Raw genomic sequence first — 27,222 nt, 5'->3', positions numbered from 1 at the left:
AAAATGAATAAAAAAAATTCGAATTTTTGGACTAAAAAAAAGAAAATTAAAAAATCACATTCCCTGATGTTAAGCAGTCATTTTTAACCTTTATCATTATTACAATAAAACTACTTTCATATAGAATCTTAACATAGGAAATGTGTTTAACATACGAGAGTCTTGCAGAGTAAAATATTTGAGGGCTTTTACCTGTAGTTGATGTAAAACTGAAACTCATATTTTTAACTGATATGATCATCATTAAATTTGTTGTAAACGAATTTGAATTGTTTTTTTTTTTTTTTTTTTTTTTTTTTTTGAGCAATCACGATTGCTTATTGCTTTCATTTGACGGTTTTTGGCGTTCCTATGATTTTATTTTCCCACCAGCACACTCTGCAGCACCACCGTCGACCGACCGCCTCACGATGCTGCTCCTCTAGCGAAAACCGTCTCCAGGTTGCGTCAATATCCTACACTTACACGCATGCATACACGCACCTACACACACACAAACATATACACACAACACACACAGACATACACCTACACACACATACACACACTCAAACACATACACCCACGCATATATACAAACACGTACACATACATTACAGATACCTACACATACACACATGCTTACACACACATACACATACCCCCCCCCCCCCACATACACATAAACACACACGCCTACATACACACACACTCGTGATTGCGAAAAACATAATTTGAATTCAAAAGGTCAAAATTCAAATTGTTTTTTTTTTTTTTTTCATTCAAAAATTTTCGTTGTTCACTTTTAATTAACAGACATTTTTCTGCATCATTTTCATTTTTTTAAAATATGATTATCAACAAACTAGTTTAATAACTTTTATTCTATTGTAAACAGTTATTTTCTACCTGGCATTAATTCATATGAATGCTAATTGTAAAAAGTAAATGAATAGAAAGAAAATAATTCTATTTTCATGAATCGTAGCTGTTAAATATATTAAGTCCATTTCATGTGAATGCGCAATGTACTTACTCAGTATAACACAAATGAAAAAACCTTTAATAATGCTACCTCTTATTCTTGTCTATTTGAATATTTTTACTAATACTAACAATTGCAGGCAATTTGAATTTTATCATGTTAAAATATTACTGAATTTGAAAATTTATTTATTCACCCATTTATACCAAGAGTAACAAAAATAATGCATTCTTCTTCTCTTTTATAAGATTGCACTATCCAATTTAAATAATCATTCACGTAAATGAAAAAGTATTTTTTTCATTTTTTTCCACCGTAAATAAAATTATTAGCCATTTTAATTATTTGAATATTTATATTTTTGCTAATTATAAAGAACAAATGAATACTAAAAAAAAGAAAGAAGAACTTCTATTAATAGGGCTTTGCAACCTTATTTTTATATTAATTTTTTAACGATACTCGTACATTTATCCACTAGATGGCAGCATAAACGATAAGAAAATCATACAGAAAAGCGAAGATATTGCACTTGCACTATTTCACCCTGACGCTTTCAGAATCTTTCGGTCTCTAACCGAACGTTCAGAATCTTTCGGTCCCTAACCGAACGTGTTAAAATGTGTAAACAAGAAAAAGTGCATGAATTCATTTGAACTTCTCCTGTTACAAAATCACAATAAGAACGTTTTCAACATAAAAAACTGAGGTATAAAGTGAAAGGAACTCCGAAAGCATTTTGATTTAAGTTTTCAAGCAGTATGTCTGCCGTTTACGCAGCTGGAAAAACTGTTAAATCAGCAACAACAAAACAACGCATTAATGAAATTTTTCTAACTTTTAAGCGATATAAAGAGTCTAGATTCCAGGGATATTATCGAAGGGTCATGCCCACTAATGAATATTTGCAACGTAAAGAAGATTATCGGAAAAATGTTCTAAAACCGCTGGAAGAAATTCCAACATTAGCAGAACGATTAGCCGGTATTTATTGCTTTAGTTTATTTTTCATAAAGAATGCTGTTAAATATACATGAGTGTTTATTTCTTATGTTTTTTCCCCAGAAATGAATGCTCCGGATCCAGTGTTAGGTGCAAAAGTTGATATTGGGTTTCCTTCTGCAACAAAACAAAAAGTGTCTCTTAAGGATCGTTTAAGCTGGCACAAGAATGTGGCGGATAGTAAAGTTCGTTTGTTAAAAGAAGGCGAAATATGTAAACACCTCTCATTACTATCTTGTTTTGAATTGCATTGTTACCTTTAGAGTATTCAGCAGTCAGCATTATTTTTTTCGAAATTAGACTTGAGAACTTTAATATATATGTTTGAAAGTGCATTTTATGATTTCAAATCATTAGCTGTAAATTGTTTTTCCTAAGAGTAGTTTTTTTATTAGGAAAAATATTTTGTTCTACATATTTGCTTATATACACATTACTAGCTACCTTTGGCAGCTAGATGTTTGTTTTTTTGTACATTTCATGTTTTATACGATTCTCCTTGTTATGCAAAGGTTGCCCTTTTCGCCGTTGCTTTAGTAAAATTCTCGCTGGTATAAAAATTCTTCCAATAAATAAGCTATTTGTACATCTTCATACCTATCTATCTCTGTATATGTCTCTATGTGTCCATCTATCCCTATATTTATCTACCTTTCCACATTTATTAATTTATATCTTGTATTAATTATAAGAAAGTATCTGTATCTTGATTTCCGGTAGTTAACATAAATAGAACTAAATGTTGGTTATACATGAAACATTTAAATATTTTGTGAGGCTTAAATTTTTCAATTATGATGGCCTAGGGAAAATTAAGCTTTGTGAAGATAAATCCTTTTTAACATAGCTTGAAAAATAACTCTGTGGTCTTTATTTCCATCTGTAGCCAGTTTAATGTTAGCTTGTTGACCTGGTACAATTATAGGATCTAATGTTTTTATGTGTAAATGTAAAAAAGGAAGAAAAAAACTTACAACCATGTCATCAGTAGTAGATAGGTGCATAATGAACTCATTGAAAACAATTCTTATCCATGCATTTTTCATTATTATTGGTATTTTATCTATAAATATGTTAATCTTTTTATGGTTAAGCAGTTGTGGATTGAGCTATAATGTTTAACCTTTTCATAATGCAGTAAAACCTGTAAAGTTGACCGCTATTTTCAAGAACAGAGTTAGATCTATATCATATACAGTGCCCGCCGCTTATTAAAATCACATTCGTTCTGAGGACATTTGATTTTATAAAGCGGCTGATTTTATAAACCGGCACTCATGCACTGAAAAAAAATATAAGGTTTTCAAGTATAAATACTCTGAAAAAGAAATAAATTACGATTAGTTGTATTTTATTTTTCGTCCAGTTGTATTGTATTATTTTAGTTCAGTTGCAAAATACAGTTCATATTTTAACTTACATAAGGCAAATTTTTGAAATTTCACAAGGGTCTTAAAATATTGACTTATTGTTGTTTGAGTAAGAGAATTTGAAAGTAAAGATTGAGAAATCCCTAATTTAATTGCAGCATCACACTAACTACATTTAGGAAACTTGTCATACTTATTCAAAATTTCGGATTAATCTTTCACACTCAAGTCATCACGACTTGCTAGCTAACAATTTTAACTTAATTGAAAAAATGAACTGTCAACCCCTGTAGATAGCTGAATGTGCACGAACGGATTGAAACTCAGTAGTCAGGCTGCAAGTCGAAACAGATCTGCGAAGTGGAAACAGGCAGCACCAACTAAATATATGGCTCTGAAACAGTTCTCTTGTGGCTGCTTCATTCTTCTTCTTTTTTTTTTTTTTTTTTCATTCAACTCCCCAAGAAAAAAAACGTACAACCTTCACCTTTTTTTTTTCGTTTTTGTTTATGTCAATTTGTTATTTTATTAGTGCTGCACTGTTTTAAATATTGAAAGAAAAAATAAAATCCTGGTTCTATTCAGAGAAGAATTAGCATATGCTCTCCAAAAGTTTGATTTTATAAAACGGCGGGGATGATTTTATTAAAGGATAATTCTAACTTATTTTGATATAGTAATGATTCTGTTCTTCCAGATTTGATTTTATAAAGCGGCTGATTTTATAATCCAGTGATTTTATTAGTGGCGGGTACTGTAATTCAACCTCTATAAGTTGAACATCTGTTTAAGTTGACCATTAAAGTAGTGCACCGCAAGTGGTCAACTTACACAGGTTTCACTGTAGCAGGTTCTAAAGTAGTACGTGGTACTTCAAGCACATTTTTTAGTGCTTTTTACTTGTCGTAAAATTGTGTAGTGCTGTTTTGTACAGTTTAAAACCCAAATTCTAAAACTTTTCCCTAAAAAAATTTTTAAACAATTTTTTAATTTTTGGCAAAAAGAAATTTTTTTCCAGTTTTAAAAGTTCAAAAATGATAACATTCAGCAAGTGTTACTCCTACTAATTCTTTTTTTCTTCTCACAAGTATGCAAAACAAAGCCTATTGAACAAAAGTACAAAATTATTTTTAGGAAAATATATGATTTTTTTATTGTATTGATTGGCACACTGCATAATAATAAAAAAACAACATCTGTGGAGCAACGCGGCTTCAAATTATTTTAGACTTTTTTTTTTTTAAACATAATGTACTTTTATTCAGATTGATCAAAAAATAAAATAAATTTAGCGCGAACATTAGCAAAACCAGGAGAGTTTTCACTATTTTTGGAGACAGAATCTAAAATTCCAAAATCCAGAAAAGTTGTGGCCAGAAGCATTCCAGATTTGGGATCCCATACCATATAATAAAGCAAACTATTCTGTGATATGAGGTATCACATTGGAAAAAGAAATTCTTATTAAGTGCTAATTAAAAAGATCCTACTAACTGATGATTTTTCTTGATGCTCTCTACCAGTGTGATTAACAAAATAGTTCAAATTGAATGGGAAGTATAAATGAAAATAAAAATAATGGAATTAAAAAAAAGTTTACTATTTAAACAAGATTTTTTATTAAAATGTTTTTTGTTTTTCAGTGAAAATTAACATCTCACAAGTAGAAAATGACTGGAAGAGAAAAGAAGGATTTTCTCATCTTAAAAGTGTTGCTAATCATTATGGAATATTTCATCATTTATTTGATCATGGGTATTTTACACCATGTGTGCCTTTAGATGTTTCCTTTAATTTTGATGAAGAAACTATTAGTCCAGTGTGTATGGGAAACATCATGGAATCATTTGAGGTAAATTGTTTTTCTCTTAACATTGCTATACATTTTGTTTGAATATTTTAATTTTTTTAACATTGAAATTGAATTTTTTGAGTGAGTAATTGTGTGCATGGAAACAAATCAGTGCAAATGTTAAATTTTATAAAATGTTCATTTTTTAAACTGTTCTACTAAAAATGGGATTTATTTTTAACTAGAAAATAACTTGTCATGATATGATAGTGGCAAATTGTCTGTTTATCAGAGAGATTAGCCTTCAAATTGAACGTGTTCAAATAAATATCTGTACCCAGGGGTCTGGCCAGAGCAAATTTGTGTCCGTTAACGGACCCTTCACAAAAATCCGATTAACCAAAACGGACCTTTCACAAAAATCCAATCAACCAAAACGGACCTTTCACAAAATCCCGATCAACCAAAACGGACCCTTCACAAAATTCTGATAAACAAAGACGGATCTTTCACAAATTGTTTATTGAAAGAGCAAATCTCAGATTAAAATAATACAGCATATTTCCTGTATAAAAATGATAATGGTTGAAACCCTTTTTAAAGTTAAATTAGAGGAATCAACTTATACAAAATCAGCTAATTTCGCAAAAGAAAAAAAAATCGGCACTCTTGTGATGCTCCTGCAAGCCATAAATAATTACTACGGCCAAATAAATATAATGCTTGTTGTTGGTTTCTTTGAAAGAAATGAACAGCTGAAAGTCAGTTTGGTTTATAATTTTGCTTGTTTGTTTTATGCAGCAGTGTTGTTGTAAACTTCTTTGAAAAAGCGTCAACTTTCTCTGAATAGGTGTAGTAAGCACTTTTCTCCCCACTCATGATTTAATAATCAATAATATACAGGGAAATGAACTTAGAACTGCAAAGGGTAGTACGGGGGGGGGGGGATGTGATCGCTTCAGATAGAGTTACCAAATTCAAACTAATCACCACTTAGCGTCAGCGTCTAGCAGTGTGATGTTTAACTGTTTATCGCCACTTAGCGTCTGGCGGTGCGATGTTAAACTGTTATTTTGGGAGAAAGTTATATGGGTTTGATTTTTCGATGCTGAAAAGGATAATCAACTTAAAATAAACTCTTTTATTTACCGTTTTTTTTCTATAGATGCCTACATTTTGATAAACGAAATCTTTTTACATCCGATATGAGAATCATATTTCATTCTTTTTTTAAGATAACTTCGCTTTATTAGGATGCAAATAAATGAAAAAGGGTTCTTTATTTTTGTAACAAAGCTTATTTCAGGTTTTTAAAGGGGAATTCCATTTTCTTTTATGAGTCAATAATTAAAATGCTGAATCGATGGGGTTTTTTTTTTTTTCATTTTATTTATTTATTATTATTATTATTTTTGCTCTAACTGTGTCCAGATATTAATGATATGTTTATCATAGGGCTCTAAAATGCAATTCTAAAATAATTTTATCCAAAATATTTATTTTACAAGCCGTTTTTATACTTTTGATGCCTTCACTTTGAGGATTGCAATCTCTTTGCATCCGCTATGGGAATCTGATTTCTCGCATTTTCGATGTTTAGTACGCTTAGTTAAGAAGTAAACAAATAAAATATTTTTTTATTTTTGTAAAAATCACTGAATTTATAAGTTTTAAACGAAACTCTGTGCTCTTAAAATGTCTTGGGTTAAAAATTTAAATGCTGAACCCCTGACTGATTTTTTTTTCTTACAGTTGTTTTAAATACTATACAAATAACATTTCTAGTACAATTTAACATGATGTAGAATGGTAGATAAATATTGATACTTGAGGGGTGCCCATCTCCCAGTGAGCGATACCTCCCCCCCCCCCCCCCAAATACTAGAAAAGCACTAAAGAATGATATTCTCAACAGAAAAGAGGGAAAACACTCAACTTTAAGTGTCAATGATGCAGTTTCCACCATCTCAAGAGTCTAAACTTTCGTTTTTGCAAAAAAAAAAAAAAAAAAATTTGCATTTTTTGACTTTTCACAAAAGTATTTGATTTTTCGCAAAATTATTTGATTTTTCACAAAAAACGGACCTTGTGAAAAATCCTGGACAGACCCCTGGTACCTCAAAACCCAAATAATGTAAGTCATTTTTACTACGTTCCTGGAGAGCGTAAAAGCGTTCATTACTGCATACAAAGGTTGGGACTCACTCTCTTATAAAACTGGTCAATATATGTAAAGGTTTTTCGTTTTTTACAAAATTAAGTTGTTATGGCTTAATGCGGACTAGGAATCTATTCATTCAGTCTGACCACCAAAGAGATAGAAAGGCTAACATCTGGTTTACAAGCAGAAATGGATGCATCTATTCGTTTTCAGGGATACTATTTTTTAAAAACGGAATTACTGAATTTTAGATGCTCCAGCAGTGAAATGATTACCTTACATGCTAATCATTTATAACCTATGGTATCATACTAAGGAGATTGACGGAAGTATATCCATTTTATCTCAATTTTGCTTTCATTGTTGGTGATGTCAGAGCGTTACTTGATCAGTGATTTCTGCTATTGTATATGGTTCATTCTTCAAAAAGTGTAACTTTTCTGTCACACACCTTTTACAGAAAAAACTTTAAGGAACAATTCACTTAACAATAGTTTTTAATTTCACCAAAAATATATCTATTTAAACCTGGCAACAATTTTTTAATAATTTTTATTTTAGTATATTTTCGGTTCACAATATGCGATTTCTCACCTCCGTGGCATGTCCCGCACCTTGTGTGACTGTTTATGTTGCTTCATAATAACTTGTTTAATTGGAAGTATATATTTATTTATTTGTTATTCCTTTCACAAGTGTCTCAAATACTAATTGTTTAAGTGCATTTAATTCTTTAATATTGTGTTTTAGTTTGTTTTTTCAGGATAAGTAGTGATGTCACACAAAAAACTCTCACCTCCGTTACCTTAACACAAAATGCATTCCTCATTAACATGTGGCAGTAATGGCATCAAATTTTCTTTTCCATGACTTCTCACCTCCGTGAACTTGAATTTCAGGGATGTAAATTAATGCAAAAAACGAAGTGAACATGTTTTCATATGCTTAACATGTGCACATTGTAGGAACGAAGAAAAAACATATTTCTCTGAAAAATGTATCCATTAGGCCTATATTAATGGAAAATTCCTCACCTCCGTGACAGACCTTATCAATGTCATTATTTGTGATGTGAAAATAAATGATGGAGGGGAAATATATCACTCTTAGGCATTCTACTACAATTATAAACTGCCAGTATATTCTGAGGTTTACTAAATACTATTTTTAATACACATTTGAATTAAGAGGATAACTACTAATCCAGGGCAACACAGGTACTGGTCATATACTGCAAAATTCATTAAACATCCCAATATTTTTAAAATTTGAAACAAAATTTCATTGCTGCGCGAAAACTCTTTCCATCTGAGGTGTTGCCAATGTGAAAAAAGTTTATCCGGCATCTTTTTGCAAAAATCCATTTCTGCCACCATCTGAAGTGTTGTCAACGCGAAGAAAGTTTATCCGACATCTTTTACTAGTAGTAGACGGAGAGCCTTCAGTGTGTCACCTGAAGCGTCCCGTCTACTACTTTACCACACTTCTACTACTTACACCATCAGTGGCGTATATATGTTTTTATTTTGGAGGGGGCCCATATAACCAAGATTAGCTCCCCCCTCCCACTTTTTTGTAATTTAAATTTTTTTGAAGGGCGGGAGCAACAGTGCCCTGATCTTTTTTTCGAGGTGAGACAAGGACTTCATACGTTCATACTGTCACCCATTGGCGCAACCAAAAAATAGTTTGGGGGGGTAGAGGGAGGTCCGGGGGTTCTCCCCCGGGAATTTTTTTTTTTTTGAATTATAGTCCTAAGAACGCAGTTGTAGACTATTTTTGGTAATGCTACGGGGAGGAAAAATCCAGGGGGGGGGGGCCTTCTGCGGAAATTATCTAAATTGAAATCTTTAAAACGCCATAATAGGCCATATTTTTTGACGTTAGTGTAATAAAAAGAATGGGACTTTTTGAAGTTGCCCTCAATTGATTTTTATTTAAAATAGATCGAAATCCATCACCCTTCCACTCCACTTTTCAAAATTGAAGTTCTAGAAACACAGTTTCGGAACAACTTCATTGATGTTACGGGCAGGGCGGGTCTGGGGCTCTCCCCAAAAACTATTTTGAAATTTAAGTCCTAAAAAACGAAGTTTTAAAGAGATATTCAGTGATACTAGACGAAGGGATTTACACGCACGCCACCTTAAATTTTTCGAAACTAGTTTTTTTTCGCTTTCAGATAGCATACGGGAGCAGTCGGACCCTCCGTCCGAAATATTTTCGTCATTGAAGTCTTAAAACTGCGACTGTGGACCATATTTGGTAACGTTATAGGAGTTCGGCCATTTTTCGAAATTGAAGCTCCATAAAAACAATCTTGAACGACTTTCGATGCTTTCAGAAGGCAAGGCGTTTGGTAGTGTCCCCTGAAAATTTTTTGACACTGAAGCTCTGAAAACGAGGTTTGAGAAGCTCTTTAATGGTTTTAGTGGGTAGAGGGGGCTTGCAAAGTGTAGCATTTTGAAGACTTTCCTATTTTTAGGCCAACTAGGAAAAAGAAAAAATAAATTAAAAATGTGGCGAAGGGGGGAGGTGAAAGAAATATGAGGGATTGGACGAAATAACCTGATAAATAGTCAGTAACTTTTAATTATTTTTATTTTAAGGTTATTTTCAAAAGCAATTCAAACTTTTTCCCTAACATTAGGCATCTTTGGAAAGTAGAATTCAAGAATCCTCCTCTGAAAGGTAAAATTCAATTTCAGGTCATCTTTGGAGACGTTTAGATGAAAGGAGCGGTTTCAGGGATCTTCCTCCGAAACTTTTCAAAATTGAAATCTTAAAGGCACAATTTCAGATTATTTTTTGTAATAACCTTAGTGAAGGGGTGTTGGTTCGGGGACCCTCCTCCGGAAATATTTTGAAATTGATGTCTGAAAAATGCCTAAATAAATGCGTCTTTAGGACGTCAATTTCTATCTTTACTCTAACGAACAGCTGAAAATTATTTTAAATGTCTTGCAGAGGACGCGAGTTAAAGAGAGAAACATTTCGAAAACCCTTCTTTTCCGACAGACTAGGAAGGGAAAAAAAGAGGGGGGGGGGGAGAGAGAGGGGAACTTAATTTGCTAAGCAATAAGCTGCATCTGTTTAAAAAAAAAAAAAAAAATTTAAAGATTTCTTTTTGAGATCTTTTTCCCAACATAATTTGCTTTTCTTTTTGTTGAAATAACCTGGCTTTCCCAAGACACGTTCTTTTCTTGAGTAAGGGGTACAGATCCCCTGACCTCTTTTGAACACCATTGCCTCTAGTACCAGCCCAGCTAACGCAAGGTTCCCAAACTTTAATGATTCGCACGGCACCTTTTAAAGAATTAGAATTTTCTCACAGCAATCTATAGTCTGGTTTTATATATATATTATTGTTACTATCGTCCTTTCGCGGCACACCTCACCTCCTTCTGCGGCACCCAGTTCGGAAATCTCTGATCTTTTTTTTTGTAATTTTTACTATCACTATCATAATTATTTCCTCTTTTTTTTTCTTAGCTAAAACTTTGGAAATTCTTTGTGAACAACTAAAACCAAAAATAACTAACTACCTTTAGCAAAAAAGTTCCAGATTTTGGAGGGAGCCCCGGCCCCCTCAGCCCCTCCCTTATATATGCCCTTGTACACCATACTTTAATTAAGATTTCTTAATATTAGATTCCCGCTAATCATTAAAGTAGCTCATTGTTTGCACAATTTACAAAATTACTTCTTTGATATTAAATCGGCCTCGATTTTTAAACATTAAAATTTTGTTTCCTTTTCTTTATTTCCGTAAACAAGGCATTTTTTAATTTTTTTTAGTTATGAGTAAAATAATTGGAACTTAGCTGGGCCATTTTTTATGGTTGCTTCTAGTGGATAACACTTTCATGTAAGAATAAAAAAAAAACAAAAACAAAAGGTTTCGAAATTGAAAAATATTTGCGTTCAAAAGTTACATTTTCTGGAGAATGACCCATATACGATGATTAGAATTTAAAACCTCTACTTGATTCTTGAATGTTTGCAAATTAGCAATTTTCAGAATTTGCACTTAATAGTGGAAACAGCGATATTTAATCCATATTTATCTAGTTTGACTTCTTTTTTTGTAATTTATTCTGATTCACCTTCATAATTATGTTCTCTCTCTTTTTGTTGTTCATTCATTTTCACACATATTTGTTTTATGCTCTAATTGTAGATTGGTTTTATCTGAAATAACTGCATTTGTACTTTTCCGCTATATGTACGTAGTGCATTTTGAATCTTAGGAACCAATTGAACTGAATTCTGCCGTTGGCAGGTAAAGCGCAGTATCTGCAGAAATAAATTTTCGAAATATTTGAAGAAACACATTTTGGATTCAATAGTGACAATAGAAAAATGTAGGAATTAGATGTTTTTTTTTTTTTTTTTTTTGCCCTTTTTTTCCCATCAGGAACCAAGTAAGCAAGCTTGTACAATAAAGATAATGTACAATAGCTGACAAAAATGCAAAAAAATGAAAAAATTTCAGTTACTTCCCCTTACCTGCCAACAACAGAACACACCAACCTAAGTAAAGCACAAACTGTCAAGAAAATACAGCATATTTCAAAGCTACAATGGAACCTCTTGGTCAGTGCAAAAATGCTCAACACACGGCCGGAAAGTCCTGGGAGAATACTTTTTGCTGCATTTTCTTAGTACTTTGTGTACATTGGTTTTTTTACTTCAATCATAATTTTTTCAATTTTTACTTCAATATTCAAGCACAAGAGCTCATTTGATTGTATTTCATTTCATCTTGAGGACTTTTTATTTTATTTACTGTTGTCATAATTGGTCAAAGTTCAATATAAACTATATTTACTCGGCAAAACTATATTATTTTGTCTTTCTAATGGACTTTCAAATAGAATGAGCCTTTAAGCAAGACTAAAAATTCTATTAAGATTTTTAACAAATCCGATAAATCATTATATATAGCCATTAAACGTAAAATTATCTGCCAAATAAAAAAAACTATTGAATAATATAACCAATTCCATTAAAATAAGTTGCCAAATTAACTTAAAATGCTCCATCAATGTGAAAAATGATAATCTAAATAAATATAAGGAGTCATAAATAAACATAAACAATTTCATTAACATGAAGAATTAGAAAAAGAGGAGCAAGTATGGCGACAACTCAAACATAATGTTTCTCTATTTGCTAACGTAGAGGGTAAACAAGTTTCCAAGCCAAGTTACAATGAACCTGTAGCGGAAAAGTGCCTAATTACCTTATGGATTATTCCACAGTGACTGACATTACAATTCGATTACATTTTTAACTTTTGAATTACAGTACTGTCTAGAAATTAAATTTTATTTCTTCTGAAATTGATCTAAAATATCATGATATGGTACATTAATGTCCACACACTTGTGTTTAGACTTGAGGATTTTTTTTATTATTTTTGTTTTTGTATTTTTGTTTTGTAGTTTTGTGTTTGTATATTTTGTCTTTGTGTAAAATAAAAAGGAATAAGAAAACGTGACTGATGTTACACAGTCATTTTTTTTTAATTCCCTTTTATTTCATATATAAAAAAAAATTTCTCAAGTCTCAAAACAAGTGTGTAGCATTGATGTAAAATAACAATGATAGTTTAGATTAATTTCAGAAGAAATAAAATTTAATTTCTAAGCAGATCTGAATTTGAAAGTTAAAAATATAGTCAAATTGTAATGTCAGTCACCATGGTATGACCCTAAAGTAGTTAAAATTCAGAAAAACTCTTATGTTACAATTTTCTTACATTGTATTTTCATTTAATGTAATTTTATTAGGCTAAAGATGCCCCAAATGTCTCCTTTCCCAGTGAGCCAGATAGCTTATGGACACTTGTTTTAACAAATCTTGATGGACATTTATTGGATACAAATGCTGAGTATCTTCACTGGTTTGTGTAAGTATTATTAAAAACCATTTTGACTCATTTTGTAGATGTTTACCTTTGCATTGAACATTAAGTACATTTTGGAAAAGATTAGTCTTTGAAGTGAAAATTGTTGCTGTTTGCTTCTAAGGAAGCTGCAGTGCATAAAACTGAAGTTAAGTAGGTACAGGACTCAACCATGAGCCTTTAGAACACTGGGCATGAATTTTATTTGATGCCTCCTTCACTTATATATCATTTTGAAGTAATAAAATATTTTGATGCATACTTAATGCTGCAGCTAATCCCAACTTGATAATGTTTTTCTTACACTATATGTTATCATGTATTATGTATGCAGTTTGTTCATTTAATGAGTGACTACAAATCAAAAAATATTTTCTGAAACTTTTCAAAAGTCTTTATTTAATATTATGATTGATTGTTGCAAATTTGAAGCCAAATAATTAGAAATTTGTTTCTAAAAAACAGATGGTAACTTCTCATCAATAAAATAAACATGTAGAAAGGTAACAACAGTTCTTGGTTTGTAATTTTCTTTCATTTTCTGCTTTTTTATCTATATAAAAAAAGATTTTAATATATTTTAATTTTATACATGGTCACTAGATTCATCTTAATATCAGGCACGACCCCCGGGTAAAAAAAAAAGGTGGGGCATCACTGGTCCATACCACAATAAATATTTATGCTTTATCTCAAATTTTGAGGATCAAAAAGTTTATTCGATTTTCAAAAATCTTGCGAAACATGTCAAATCATCCTTATTTTCCAGAACAAGGTATCATATGTACTTTAATTTAATTGAACGTATCACTGTCGATTTTTAAGTCCTCAAGGTGCTCCACCAAGCAGCTGGTAGTACAGAGTATACCTTAAGACAAAGTTAAAGGTCTCAAAATATCTTTTTGAAATGATAGATATAAAATGAAAAATTATTTAATAATAAAGTAAACTTTTGATAATAAATTGATCAATATCAAAAAAATATTTTAAAAAATGACAAAAAGTGTAACACAGTCAGCTACTCTCCCCTGCAAAAAGAGGATGAGTATAAAAATCAACACTGTGTTCTCATTTTAGTCTACTTAGCATGAAGAACAGTTTTTTTTTCTTCATTTGATATAGGTTCACCTAAAAATCTTTTACTATTATGAGTAAACTTGAAACAAACTGAAGGCTGCTGTTTTGTGACTAAATAGTCAACAAACCTGACATATCTCTTAAGAAATCATCTGTTAACCAAATCCTAATATCAGCAAGATAAACATGTTCGTGATTTTTGTATTTGCTGGAAAGATTAGTGTTTCATACTGTTGAAATTCATTACAGAATTTATGGATGCTTTTCCTTCAATTTCAGGGGAAATATAAAAGGCAATGATTTACAGATGGGAGATACAATTTGTGATTACTTAAGGCCTTTTCCTATGAGGGGTACTGGATATCATAGGCTAGTGTTTGTTCTGTACAAACAAGACAAAGAACTTGATTTTACAGCTATAAAGAAAGCAGCTCCTTGGTAAGTTATTCAATTTCATTTTGAAAATTTTTCTTGCTATTATTATTTACAACCTGTAATATTCTCCCTTTCTCATTTCTCGCTGTTTTTGATTATCACTGCATTAAATCAGTGCACAGTACCAGTCCTGTAAATTCTCCTGTTTTTCGCCTCTTTCTACCTGCTTTAACATTTAAGTATCAATTTTCCTGTGTGTGTGTGTGTGTTTTTAATATATATATATATATATATATATATATATATATATATATATATATATATAATTTTATTTTTATATTATTTATTTATTTATTGAGCAATCCCGATTGCTTATTGCTTTCATTTGACTGTTTTTGATGTCCTATCATTTTATTTTCCCACCGCCACCCTCCGCACCATCACCGTCGACCGGCTCCTCACGATGCTGCTCCTATAGCGAAAGCCGTCTCCAGGTTGCATCCATGTCCTACACACACGCGCATACATACACAACTACACACGCACACATACACACACTCAAACACACACACACACACATACACACACACAAAAACATACACACAACAACCCACACATTCATGCCTGCACACAGACACAAACACATTTGCCTACACGCACATACACATACCCCCCCCACACACACATTCATACACACAGCTACCCACACACTTATGCCAGCACACAGACACAAACACACCTGCCTACTCACACATACCCCCCTGCCGACAAACACACATACCCCCACACACACGCCTACATACACACTCGTGATTGCGAAAAACATAATTTGAATTCAAGATGTCAAAATTCAAATTAATTTTTATTTATTTATTTATTATTATTTTTTTAAATTTTTTTTTTTGTAGTTAATTGAGATTTTTGTTTGTAAAAAAAAAAAAAAAAATCATACTTTTAGGCCTTATAGATGGCACTGCCATAGCTTGTGGACCTTACTAAGGCCCAAGCCGAGGGTACCATTGATCTGTGCAGCATGTCATATGCATGTAGAAAAAAGCTTAAGCAATTTTAGTGCATTGCGTGTAATTGGGCAGTAATCTTTTAGCATGTGTTTTTCAGAGTTTGTACTTCCTTTAAAAAAACCTTAAGAAAACCTTAACTTCATCAAGCAAAATTAAGGTCCCTAAAAAACCCTTAAAAAGTCCTTAATTTTTTGAAAACTATGTATTAAATTTGGTCCCCATTTTCTTATTTTTCTTTTTTCCCGCACTGAAATCTTCATCCTTCACCATATCTGCAAAAACGTATGTTTATGAAACGTGACAACGATGTCAAACACGTGTTTCACCGAAAACTGCATGCCTTGTCAATCTTTCATCTATTTCAATCTTTCTTGAACTTTTTTTTAACTGAAATTTTTAAGAAATAAATATACTATGCTTTAAGAAAAATATGCACCATGTATTAATACTCAATTTTTTTCAAACATAATTAATAGGGGGAAAATATCGTATTATTTTTGAAAGTGGTAAATTTTAGTGGTAAAAGTGGCTATTTTTTTTGTTGAATTTTGGAATGTCATGAACTCTAGGGGCTATTTAGATCTCATCCTTTTTTCTGCATGATTTAAAAAATTATTCTTATTATTTTTTGGATTTCCTCCTTTTCGCTCTGTGACCATTCTCATCCCTGTGATGTATGAAATTTTAAAATATAGTTCACTGATAATGGGGCATCACAGTCAATTGCGCCTATCCCTGCTTTTTAGAATCAATGTTATGCATTTGTGTATGTGTATATGTTACCGTTTAAGCACATAATGCAGTTATTTTATAGAATACCTTTTTATTCCATGAAATAACTGATCGTGTCCGTTAAAGTGTGTAATATGTTATTAATTTGACACTTTAACTAGTTATTCTATGAAATAACTAGGCATTCTATAAATTAACTAATGAGAGACAGTTAAAGTGTAAAATAAATAATGTACCTAAAATGAAATAACTAGGTTCTCTGTAAAAAAAAAAAAACTAATGATAGACAATTAAAATGAAAAAGAAGCAAGTTATCTAATTTATGCAGCGTATAAATGGTATAAATGGAACAGCAGTCAGCAATGTACATGCAAGCAACAATTAACCGAAATGAACTGGCGCCAACACGCTAAACAAGTTCTCTCCCTATGACCTGGAATAGTTCATAAATGCAGTAGAGGTGAAAGGTAAATGTATTTGTCGTGCAAGATATATGATGTAGATTATTTTGCAATTTAACGGGTTGCAGATCGTTATTCTATGAAATAACTAATTGAACCATGAAATACAAAAAATTTTACACTTTAATGGACACGATCCATTATTCCATGAAATAACTAGGTACTCTATAAAATAACGGATTTCATACTTTAACGGTAACATATATATATAATATGTATCAAAAACTTTGCCCTACTAGAAAATTTTGAAATGGTGTACCTACAGTTATCTAATTATTTCCGATGTGTCCTTAAAACTTTTTGAGAGTCCTTAAAAAGTCCTTAGTTTTTACTTTTAAAAATGAGTATAAACCCTGGATTTTGGTTTCTCTTTTCTCTGATAATTTCCCGAGTTGGTATACTTTACACAGCTTAATAAGCTAAAATACAGAGGTAATTTCTGCTTTCCTTATTTTGGAGTCCCCATTTTAGGAGTTTGTCCTGATTTTGTTCTGAAGTTCAAGTTTCCATCCTGAACTTTTACAATTTTATGAAAATCAGTTAAAAAGTGCTATTTTTTTTATCCTTGCAATCAGTGTAATTGGAGCAGAGGGGGGGGGGGGAGGCTGCTCCCCAAGTATTTGCTTTTTTTTTTATTTTGACAATAATGCAAATGTAAGAAATTGGTTTCAAACGACTTTTTAGTGATAAATGGAATTCAACAAAAAAAATTTTGAAAAAAAAAAAAAAAAAAATAGAACCGACTTCAAAATTGCTCTAAAAAGTGAAAAATAATTTTATTCTTTAAGCACCATCGATAATGCTTTTAAACATAATTTTTGAAGTTGGCTCAAAAACAAAACGTAAAATCCAGTGTAACCATGCTTCGTTCATATTTTTTTCAGAAAAGCATCCAAAGTTACGAACGAAACATTTATATCGTTATTCAAATATGTTGTCATCAATGCATAATTTATGTGATAGTGAAGAAACTGGGCCTGGTTAAATTTATAGTTGTAGTTGAGTTATGACTGTGAATGATTTTATCTATCGTTTTTGCGCCAACTTCAAAAATTATGTTTAAAAGCATTATCGATGGTGCTTAAAGAATAAAATTATTTTTCACTTTTTAGAGCAATTTTGAAGTCGGTTCTATTTTTTTTTTCAAAATTTTTTTATTTCATTCTTTTTAGTGTAAATGTAGATATTTCAGTAAAAGTAAGAAGTTACCTAGTAAGAAGTTCGGCTCTAAATCACTGTATTGCTTTAGAAAAGCCTTTATTCAAAACTATCATTACAATTACTATTAATGTTATATGGCACCAAACTTTTATAACAATGAGTTTCATATTGTCGCGTAGATGAAGATAGCGAAGACAATGTGAAAGCCAAATGAAGCGAATACTCGTTAGTCTCAACTCGAGATCTTTATTCAGAACCACGAATGAACGTTACATCTCCTTATATACAACTTGAGAAAGTGCTGGAACTTTCCAGAGTTGGAAAGATACAGAAATTAATAGAACATTCGAGAAAATACAGGAAACAGTAGAAACAAAGTTTTAGTAAAATTCACTCTGTCCTAGTCCGGATTTGAACCCGGGTCGCTCGTGTGGGAGGCGAGAATTCTACCACTGAGCCACCATTATCCACGGATGAAAAGTGCGAACTTCGCTACAATATCATTTAATAGGGAAATTGCATAAAATGTACTGTTTTTTGCCCATAACTTTTTTTCTAAAGAACAAATATGATCAAACAAAGTAATGGGACCTAAGTTGAGCCATCCCCTATCCATTAAAAAAAGAATAATCAAAATCGGTTCACTAGGTGAGACGCTATGAGTGGACAAACAAACAAAAAAAAAAAAAAAACATACATACGGTATGAACAGATAACCGCCTCCTTTTTGAAGTCGGTTAAAAACATAATTGCTAATCCTACTGCTAAATGCCAATTAGCACATTACTGCTAATATGCAGTAATCTGCTAATTTTGTGCATTAAAGTTGTTGAATTCCATTTACTTCTCTGCACAAAGGATTTTTTTTTTAATTTAACTTTTTAGGGAGTCCCTCTAAACACCAAAACTAAATACATCCCCCCCCCCCCCCATCAATACCTAGGTAAGATGGAACATTTCCGTAATATCTCTAATTGAAAGCCATAATTTACTAAAGCATATATATTTTCTGGTGCTTTGTACAAAATTGCGAGGACATGTTGATGCTTTTTCGTTGTTTTCACAGATCTTTCCATGCTGCCAAAGCGTGTCTGACTCTTATCAAAGGTGGAAAATTTTGCACCAAACTGTGGCAATTTTTAATGTCTGGTTAAAAAAAAGTCAAATTTGATTTTTGTATCAAACTGGTATTTTATTATCCAGAAACGTTGACTAAAAGAAGGGAAATAGATGTTGCATTCTTTTTTGTCATTGTATGCAAAAAAGAACAAATAAGTAAAAGAGGAGGAAAGGGAAAGGCAGAGATATCATAACTTCTGGGAAACATGTTATTTTGCATCAAATGCCCATTGTTTCAAAGTATTTTCGTTCCTGGTCATTAAATGATAGTCTATTTTATTTGGATCTCTTCATTTGAGGCAGATTCCCTTGTGTCAATGCAAGCCTGTAATTTGTTTCAGTATGTTGGTACTGTGTTAAACTGATGAGTTGCAATTAAATAAAAATTAAAATTGTCAAACACTTGCTTCAAATTAAAATGTAATTGTTCTTTATTGAATGGCAAAATGTATAAAAAAAATTTGAGCCATAAAAAATTTTCTGAATAAGATATCTTTTAGATTAAAGGTATGTGAGTACCCTTAATCTAAAGCATCCTTTATTTGTATGGATCATTTGTTGTCATCATTTATTGAATGTAGAGATCATATTAACATGGTTCTTCTTTTTTTTTCCTTTTTTTAAAAATATGTTTATGAACTGTTACTAAGGCTGAGCAGTAAATTTTTATTTCATGCGCTTTTGTTTGTATTTATGTTACATTGTTTTTCAATTTTAGCCTTAGTTTGAAAGAAAGAACATTTAAAACATTTGACTTCTACAAAGAACATCAAGATCATATTACTCCAGCTGGGTTAGCATTTTTTCAGTGCACATGGGACAAAAGCTTGACAGACTTTTTTCACAATGTTTTAAGTAAGTTTTACTTCTTTCTTTATCTAAAAACTCAAAATAATTTTTAATATGAGAAAATTAGTACTATTGGTGAATTTGAAAATCTGACTTTACATCACTGTTTTGTTATGAACATGGTTTAAGTTTTGAAGTGATATTAATGATGAAATCATGATTATTTAATTGATGTAAAGCTGTTGTTTGCAATAAGAAAGTCTAATTAAAATATAAGTCTAATTTAAAAAAAACTATTTTTAAAGCTTTGCAACTGCTGTCTAACCGCAAAGCAAACTAATCAATATTCCCGTTCTGGATTTACACATACATTTATAACATGTGTAGACTTCCAAACATGTTTAAAATCTCTAAAATTGCTTTCTAACACAAAATAATTAAATTGCTTCCATGACTAGCTTCTTTTCCTGCAACTGACACTGAGAAGGATGAGATTTTTCCAGCTTTAACTGGAATTCCAGTTTTCTCTGTTGGCGTTTGAAGCCTTTCCTCCTTTTTTGTCTCTTTCAGGCCTCATAGCGATCCTATTTTTCTTAAAAATCTGAAAGGATTTCAATTTTCCCTAATTTTTGGTCCATGTTTTCATATTCCTCCTTGAATCTTCATCTTCTGCGATAGCTGGCAAAAACATTTGTTCCGGAAACATGTCAACGACGTCAAACAGGTTCTTCGCCGAAAATTGCCTGCCTTATTTAAGGTTTCAATCTTTTTGCATTCTGCAAATATTTCAATCATTTTTAATGTGGGAAGATTTTTTACCATATACTATCTTGTATCTACTTATTCTATCATTTATTTCAATAATGTTTTTATTTCTTAAATTTATTTAAGAAAAAATGCAAAATTCGATCAAAAACATGTGGTTTGACTCTCACGGTCTCGGATTTTAATGAACTTTTTTTATGTATTTATGAAAGCGTGCAAAATATTTATGTGAATCTCAAATAGTCTAGGCTTTACAAACTGAACTGTTAAAATTATTGAAATTTCATGAGGCAGCTGCAAGTTTTTTTTTTTTTACCCTGAAAAATTAATACTTTGCTTTCAAACAATATGTGCCATGTATAATTACTACCCAATTATTTCAAACATAATTAATATGGAAAACTATTCGTATTAGCTTTGAAACTGGTAAATTAGCCATTTTTTTGTTGAATTTTTGAATACTATGGCTTCTAGGGGCTATTTTGGTGCAGTTTTGAACCTCATTCCTTTTCCGCGATTTTACGAATTTTTTTGGATTTCCTCCTTTTTGTTCTCTGACCCTGCATCCCTGAACTGAAAATGCACTCAAATGGTATCCTTTGATTTTCTTGCATGCATCTATAAATTCAATGTTGTTTAATGCAAGAATGCAACGAAAATTGCTTTTGTATGTTTGAAGACTAACGAAGAACATATTTAGTAGTAAAATTTGAGTGTTTTGCAAAAGCTGATTCAGCGGGTGGATCAAGGATGTCATGGCTATCCTTGAAGGATCCAAAGATGGCAGAAAAATGCTTTCTAGACTTTAGGTTTTAGAATTTATTGGGGAAGACTCGCAGACCTCTTATTTGCCTAAATGATACTCTTATGTAGTCGGATTTCAATAGCTAACTTGTTCAAAAACAGATTCTAGATTTGCCTTTGGCTGTGTGAAAAAACTCAAATATTTTTCTCACTTTTCTCTACTTTTTCACAGGGATGTTGGTTTAATATAAGCACTTTTCTGACTCCAAAAACGAACCAATAGAAACTTCCAATTTCTATAATTTTTCCCAATAATATAGCTTCAAATTTCAGTATTAATAACAAAGATCATGTTGGAGAGGGAGGGGGTGTGCTGTCCGTTATGTACTGCTTGATTCATCCATGTGATTATATTATTAGTACATCTTAATTAAAATGCAACGTAAAAATTCCCTTTTAATGTAATTTCCTACAGTTTGTAGGATTAAAAGTGCCATTTTGTTATAAACGAAATATTTTTGATTTGAATTATGGAGAAATTTCAAATTGTGCAAGGTATGGATGAGATTCATGGTTCAAATTCAGAGTTTGATAAAATACAGTTCCATATTGTTATATGTATTTAAAAACTGCTTAATTTTAAAATTTTCATGTTAAAAAAAGTAGTTTGAAATTACTGAATTATATTGCCTAGCAATGTGAGACAAAAAAGAATTAATTTAATTTTTATTAAAGAATTTTATTTTGTTTTGAAATATATTAGAAGTAATTTAGAACATAAGTAAACTCGAGAGGGAGATAGCAAATTGGATGTTGGTACAATGCAAAGTTGACTTGTTTATAGATTGCTATGGATAAAATTCGTATTGAATTGTAATAATACTTAATATTATTCTTTTAACTTCAATGCATTTGAATTATTTATGCTTTTAGTAATATGAATGTTTCAATAAATGATTTCAATTTTAAATTTATTAACTAACAATCATACACTGTCTACTTCAAATTTTTTTTGCCACCTTAGACTTCAATGCTTGAAAAAAGTCCTTTCTTCTTATGTATTTTATGTTTGACATAAATTAATGTGAAATTGTGATCAAGTAATAGATGAATAGATTCCATATCTTTCTTGTCATATATATCTCTGCAAATTTGATATTTTTTCCACCAAAATTTTGTTGGTATTATAATGTTTTTGTTTTTTAACAGATATGAGAGAACCAGTCTTTGAGTACATTCACCCTCCAAAATATGTTCCAAAACAAGTGCATTATCCTCACTTACAGCCATTTAATAAGTAAGAATTTTTTAACTTTTAGAATTTACAATAATAATTATTTTAATGAATCATTGTACTATAGTAAAAGCCTCATACCTGTACTTTCAGGTCCCAAATTTACCGACCTGTATCAGTCAGTAAATTTGGGACACTAGATGAGATAGGATGCTCTATTTCATCTACTCCTTTCATTTTGCCACTCTTTTGGCAGTTGTGTAGTTCATGGATGCAAGACGTACCATCTGAGGAGGGATTTTCGTCTTGACGAAATTTCCGAGACAGAGGACGTCATGGAAAGAAATTCGATGACTTCCCTTCAGTTTTTACTAAAAAACATTAATAAAATTGGGTGTTTTAAAATATGTATTGATCATTATACTCTTCCATAAGTACAAATTCGCATAGGCATTCTCTCAAATTTTCGCCATGGGCTGTCTTTGTTTGTCACACGCTTTTGGAGACATGGCTTTTAAACTGGTGCCATTTAACTTTTTGGTCGCTCTGTTACTGCCAAATCACTGTATTGTAGAATGAAGTTGCTCGCTATTCTCGCAGATTTTAATTTAATTTCCTTTCGTCTCTATAAAAGATTAGTATTTTCTATAGTTTTATGCCTAAACTAAAACGGGAATTAAAAGGAAAAATCTACTTCATTGAAGCAGCTTTTTTTATTATTAATTTTACCATCTGCTATCTTAAAAAAGAATTATTTTTCAAATGAAGACAGGATGAGGAATAGTCGCAAATACCCTTCCCTGACCGCCCAACTTAACTGTCTTTTCTCTTTTCTGGTTTGTTCACACTATTTCAGGTGGACTGTTCCAATAAAAACTGATTTTTGTTGTAAATTTGAACATTTTTTGTCCAAAGATTTGTTTTATTGATTTAATAAAAATATTTGCAATTGGCAAAAAACAAATGACGGAGAGTCCCGAATGCTTTTTGTCCCTAACATCATTTGGAATTTCAATTTCGAAATGTTGTTGAAGAAAAGTTCCTGAACTCTATTTCTTTGATACATAATGCAAGCAAAACAACGTGCAAATGTCATGAAATATAGCATACTATTTCATTTTTAAGGTTTGAATTTAAAAAAATTCCAGGGAGATCTCCCAACCCCTGTCTAATGTTTTTGAAGATCGCCTGGTATTGCGATTTCAGAACTCTCAGTTTAAAAAAATTGCTGTAAGAGAGTCCCTGAACCCCATCCTTTCCCCAAATCACCACAATCATATCCACTCAAACACAAAGTACCAAATTACTGAGCTAAGTACTGACAGGAAGACAGTTGCTACTTTCATAAGATTAAGGATAGAATACCATAAGAATGTAAAAATGTTCAAATCTGTTACCCACAGTACAACAATGTTCATAATCTGTGACCTACAGCCTAATGATAAAATTTGCTAATTAGTATTTTTTACAAATACTTGCTGTCTTTTTATGTTGATTCTGTTCTTGGTCTAGACATTAATATATAACAGAAACTAAATTGATGGCGAATTTGAAAATCCTTAAAATTACTTAGATTTAACCTTTTTGTTCTCATCTTTTGAAAACTACCCATATCAGGGGTGTATCTCCTTCACTGCGCCGCTGCAGTTATGAATAATAACTTTTCTGTTTGGCCTCCTATTTCAAAATTTCCCTTTTAACACAGAATTTATTGATTGCTGTTATATTATTTTAAAATTTTAAGTGCATATCAAAGAGCTCCTTACTGTGTCATTTGCGCAGAGCGCCCCAATCATAAAATTTTTGGAAGTGTAAAAATATTTAATGTACCAAATAAGACTGCGAATTTTACCGAATGGTAAAATGCAAGTATGCACATTGTATACAGATCTATATCTAATAAAAAAAAGACGTGAAACATCATTAAAATTAAAAAAAAAAAAAGATTGTAATGCTGCAGAACAGTGTCCAAAGTTGCCGAATCGTCAGACAAAATTTGCCGGATAAGGAACTTTTCCAACAGGTCATGCAGTGACCTTCTGTAACCTCCCGTTGGGGCGCCCTGCTTGCAGTTGTGTGTAAGCTTAAACCATGGGCAATAACTTGTAGCATCACTTTTACTTTCTTCTATATCTAATACTAGCGGCCCGACCTTGTTCGGTTTTTAAAAAAAACTATCCATCTTAAATAAATATCATGCAGGTACTTTTAAGGGTAAAATTTAACAATAAGCAACATTTTTATTTTTCATGAGATTTGAAACAAATTTACTTACCTCTTTTCCTGATCAAGAGAGACCAATCTGTAATCCTCAGTGATCGATACAATCTTCCTGTATGTAACATTGTACTACATAACAAATAGTTGTAAGTTTGAACTTTAGATTAGATGATGGTGATTTATGGCATAAGGAATTTTCATTGGAATTTGTGATCACTTAATTTGGAATAAATTATTGCGCTTGGACCATGGGGATGCAAGGAAAATGAGCCAACTAATATGCTGCTTGTGCTGTAAGAACAATAATCTCAATCATATTATTCCGTAGTAATTTTAATTGGGGTCCAATTCCATTGCATAGATTATGCAGTTTAAAGTTGTGCAATAGAATTTATTTGGCTATTGCCTTTAATTTTAGTAGCATGAAGAGAACTGAGGAATTCAGGGAGCGAAGCTAATCATGTGCATGATTCACGGCGTCGCTGGCAAAAACTATTGTCCTCTCACACATCCACGTGCAATTTTTTTGACAAAGAGTCTTGGTTTCAGGATAAACATTCAGGATCAAATCATTTAGAGAGAATTTCCTAACTCATCTATTTTGATAAGTGTAACTATTCTTTCACACTATAAAGTGACTCTAGTAGTGACATTAGTGTTTCATTTATCTACAAGTAGTCCTTAGAAGGTACAAGAGCTGATTCTATTTTCACGTCAATAGCTGAAGAGAGGGTGGTACAATCGAACGTTCTCTCGTTTTCATTGAAAGTGCTATATTTCAAGAAGTAATGCTTCGTTCTAGATGAAATTTAGAATAAATGTGAACCTATATGGGGGGGGGGGGGGGTAAACAGGCATTGGTTCAATTTTGGGGCCAATCGCTCCAAAGATGGCTGATTTTTTTTTTTTTTTTTTTGAGAATAAAAATAGTTTTATTAATGCAACAATATGAAAGATAAATCGCAATAGACTGTCCTCTGCGTATTTTGCGTAATTGTAATTGTTGGGAAATGATTGGAAACATTATCTCACTGGTTTAAAATGCTTAACTGTTGCCATCTTATATTTGTTAACAAATAAAATATTTGTAATTAATTCAAGCAAGACTTTTAAAGTAACTTTTAATTTTTTCTCTTTGCTTTGCTTTTGAAATAATTCAAAAATTGGGACGATCATCAAATTTAAGTGCGTAATTTTATTTTTACTGGGAATATTGCTTTCTTGTCAAGAGTGGGGAGGGATCAGAATTCATGAGAAAGATACAGAAAGAGTTTCGGGATGGCCACAACATACTAGTTAGAATTGATCTCCTAAGCCTTGTAATTTGTGTATAATTTTCCTATTTTAGGTATCTGGATCAGTATCGAGATCCCAAAGAAATAGAGAAAGAAGTGCTTCTCAAGCGACTAAAAACAATTGAGCCATTTAAAGAAGAGCCACCTATGCCAAAGTACCCTTGTTTGCATAAACCAGATAACTACAGGTTTTCTTGGCAGGCAGACGACATATTGATGGAAAGACTGCGCATTGGAAAGTACCGAGGTCTAAGGCCCCATTCTGTATATCATCAAGAAGATAATCATTACCCTGATAAAATAAAACCTTTGTCAAGGGCCTATAAAGAAAAATATTAAGTATTTTGTTATGTAATAAATTGTAAAGAAAAAAATCTTTTTAATTTCTTCCTGAAATTGTATTGTGTATACTTCACACTCCAGAGCCCCTGCTACCTACCACTATATGTGGTTTAACCAGTTTGGATGGGGCCCTAAAATCGGCTCTTATATTTTGATTCAGACCAGAAGCCAAGCAATTCCTGGTCCAGCACGTTGAGAGTTATGATTCACTTCAAGGACTTTGTGAGCATGAGATATTTTACTTGCCCCAGTCACCATTAATGAACATGGAGAATCTTTCACCACTAGAATCGAACCCGGGACCGTTTGGTTATCAGTCCAAGGCCTCACTGATTTTGCCACCATGGCCCTGTTGTGTACACTTCGTAAGTGCAGGGGTTCTGTTTATAGTTTAATTAATTTTTACTGCAGATCTCTATGGGTTACATGAAGACAAATATACAGGGTGTCTCAGTTAAATGTTTCAGAACTCCTAAGAAGGGTAGGAAGCATCCTGATAACTCGAAATCGTAGGCAATGCTGAGACAGAAATAAAAAAAATTAGAGATGTGCTGGGAGTATTTTGCAGGGTTTGGAGTTTCCTGCGCCGGAAGATGTGAGGTTTGCATTGTAGCCAGTGGCAAAAACTTTGAAAAATTACTTGTACCCATGTACTGTGTTCTTTTTTACATGTAATATTAAAAAGA

The 27,222-nt window shown here is 31.9% G+C and overlaps 1 protein-coding gene across 1 annotated transcript; it reads left to right on the top strand.

Moving 5' to 3' along the window:
- Positions 1-1,549: 1,549 nt before the first annotated feature.
- On the top strand, positions 1,550-27,222 carry LOC129223999 (39S ribosomal protein L38, mitochondrial-like). The gene is made up of 8 exons (XM_054858392.1): positions 1,550-1,948; positions 2,030-2,179; positions 4,980-5,188; positions 13,085-13,203; positions 14,557-14,715; positions 19,866-20,002; positions 22,655-22,742; positions 26,248-27,222. The coding sequence occupies exons 1-8, from the start codon at positions 1,726-1,728 to the stop codon at positions 26,531-26,533; spliced, it is 1,371 nt and encodes a 456-aa protein (XP_054714367.1). The 5' UTR covers positions 1,550-1,725; the 3' UTR covers positions 26,534-27,222.

The sequence above is a fragment of the Uloborus diversus genome, chromosome 6, assembly GCF_026930045.1.
Source record: "Uloborus diversus isolate 005 chromosome 6, Udiv.v.3.1, whole genome shotgun sequence".
Lineage (NCBI taxonomy): Eukaryota > Metazoa > Arthropoda > Arachnida > Araneae > Uloboridae > Uloborus > Uloborus diversus.
Note: the sequence above shows the minus strand (reverse complement) of the source record. Positions and strands in the feature narration are given on the sequence as shown.

Excerpts from the sequence above, each read along its gene's own strand:
- LOC129223999 (XM_054858392.1), top strand. The coding sequence starts at position 1,726 with ATGTCTGCCGTTTACGCAGCTGGAAAAACTGTTAAATCAGCAACAACA. Across the intron at positions 1,949-2,029 it reads ATTAGCAGAACGATTAGCCG|AAATGAATGCTCCGGATCCA; the intron begins GTATTTATTGCT and ends TTTTTTCCCCAG. Across the intron at positions 13,204-14,556 it reads GAGTATCTTCACTGGTTTGT|GGGAAATATAAAAGGCAATG; the intron begins GTAAGTATTATT and ends CTTCAATTTCAG.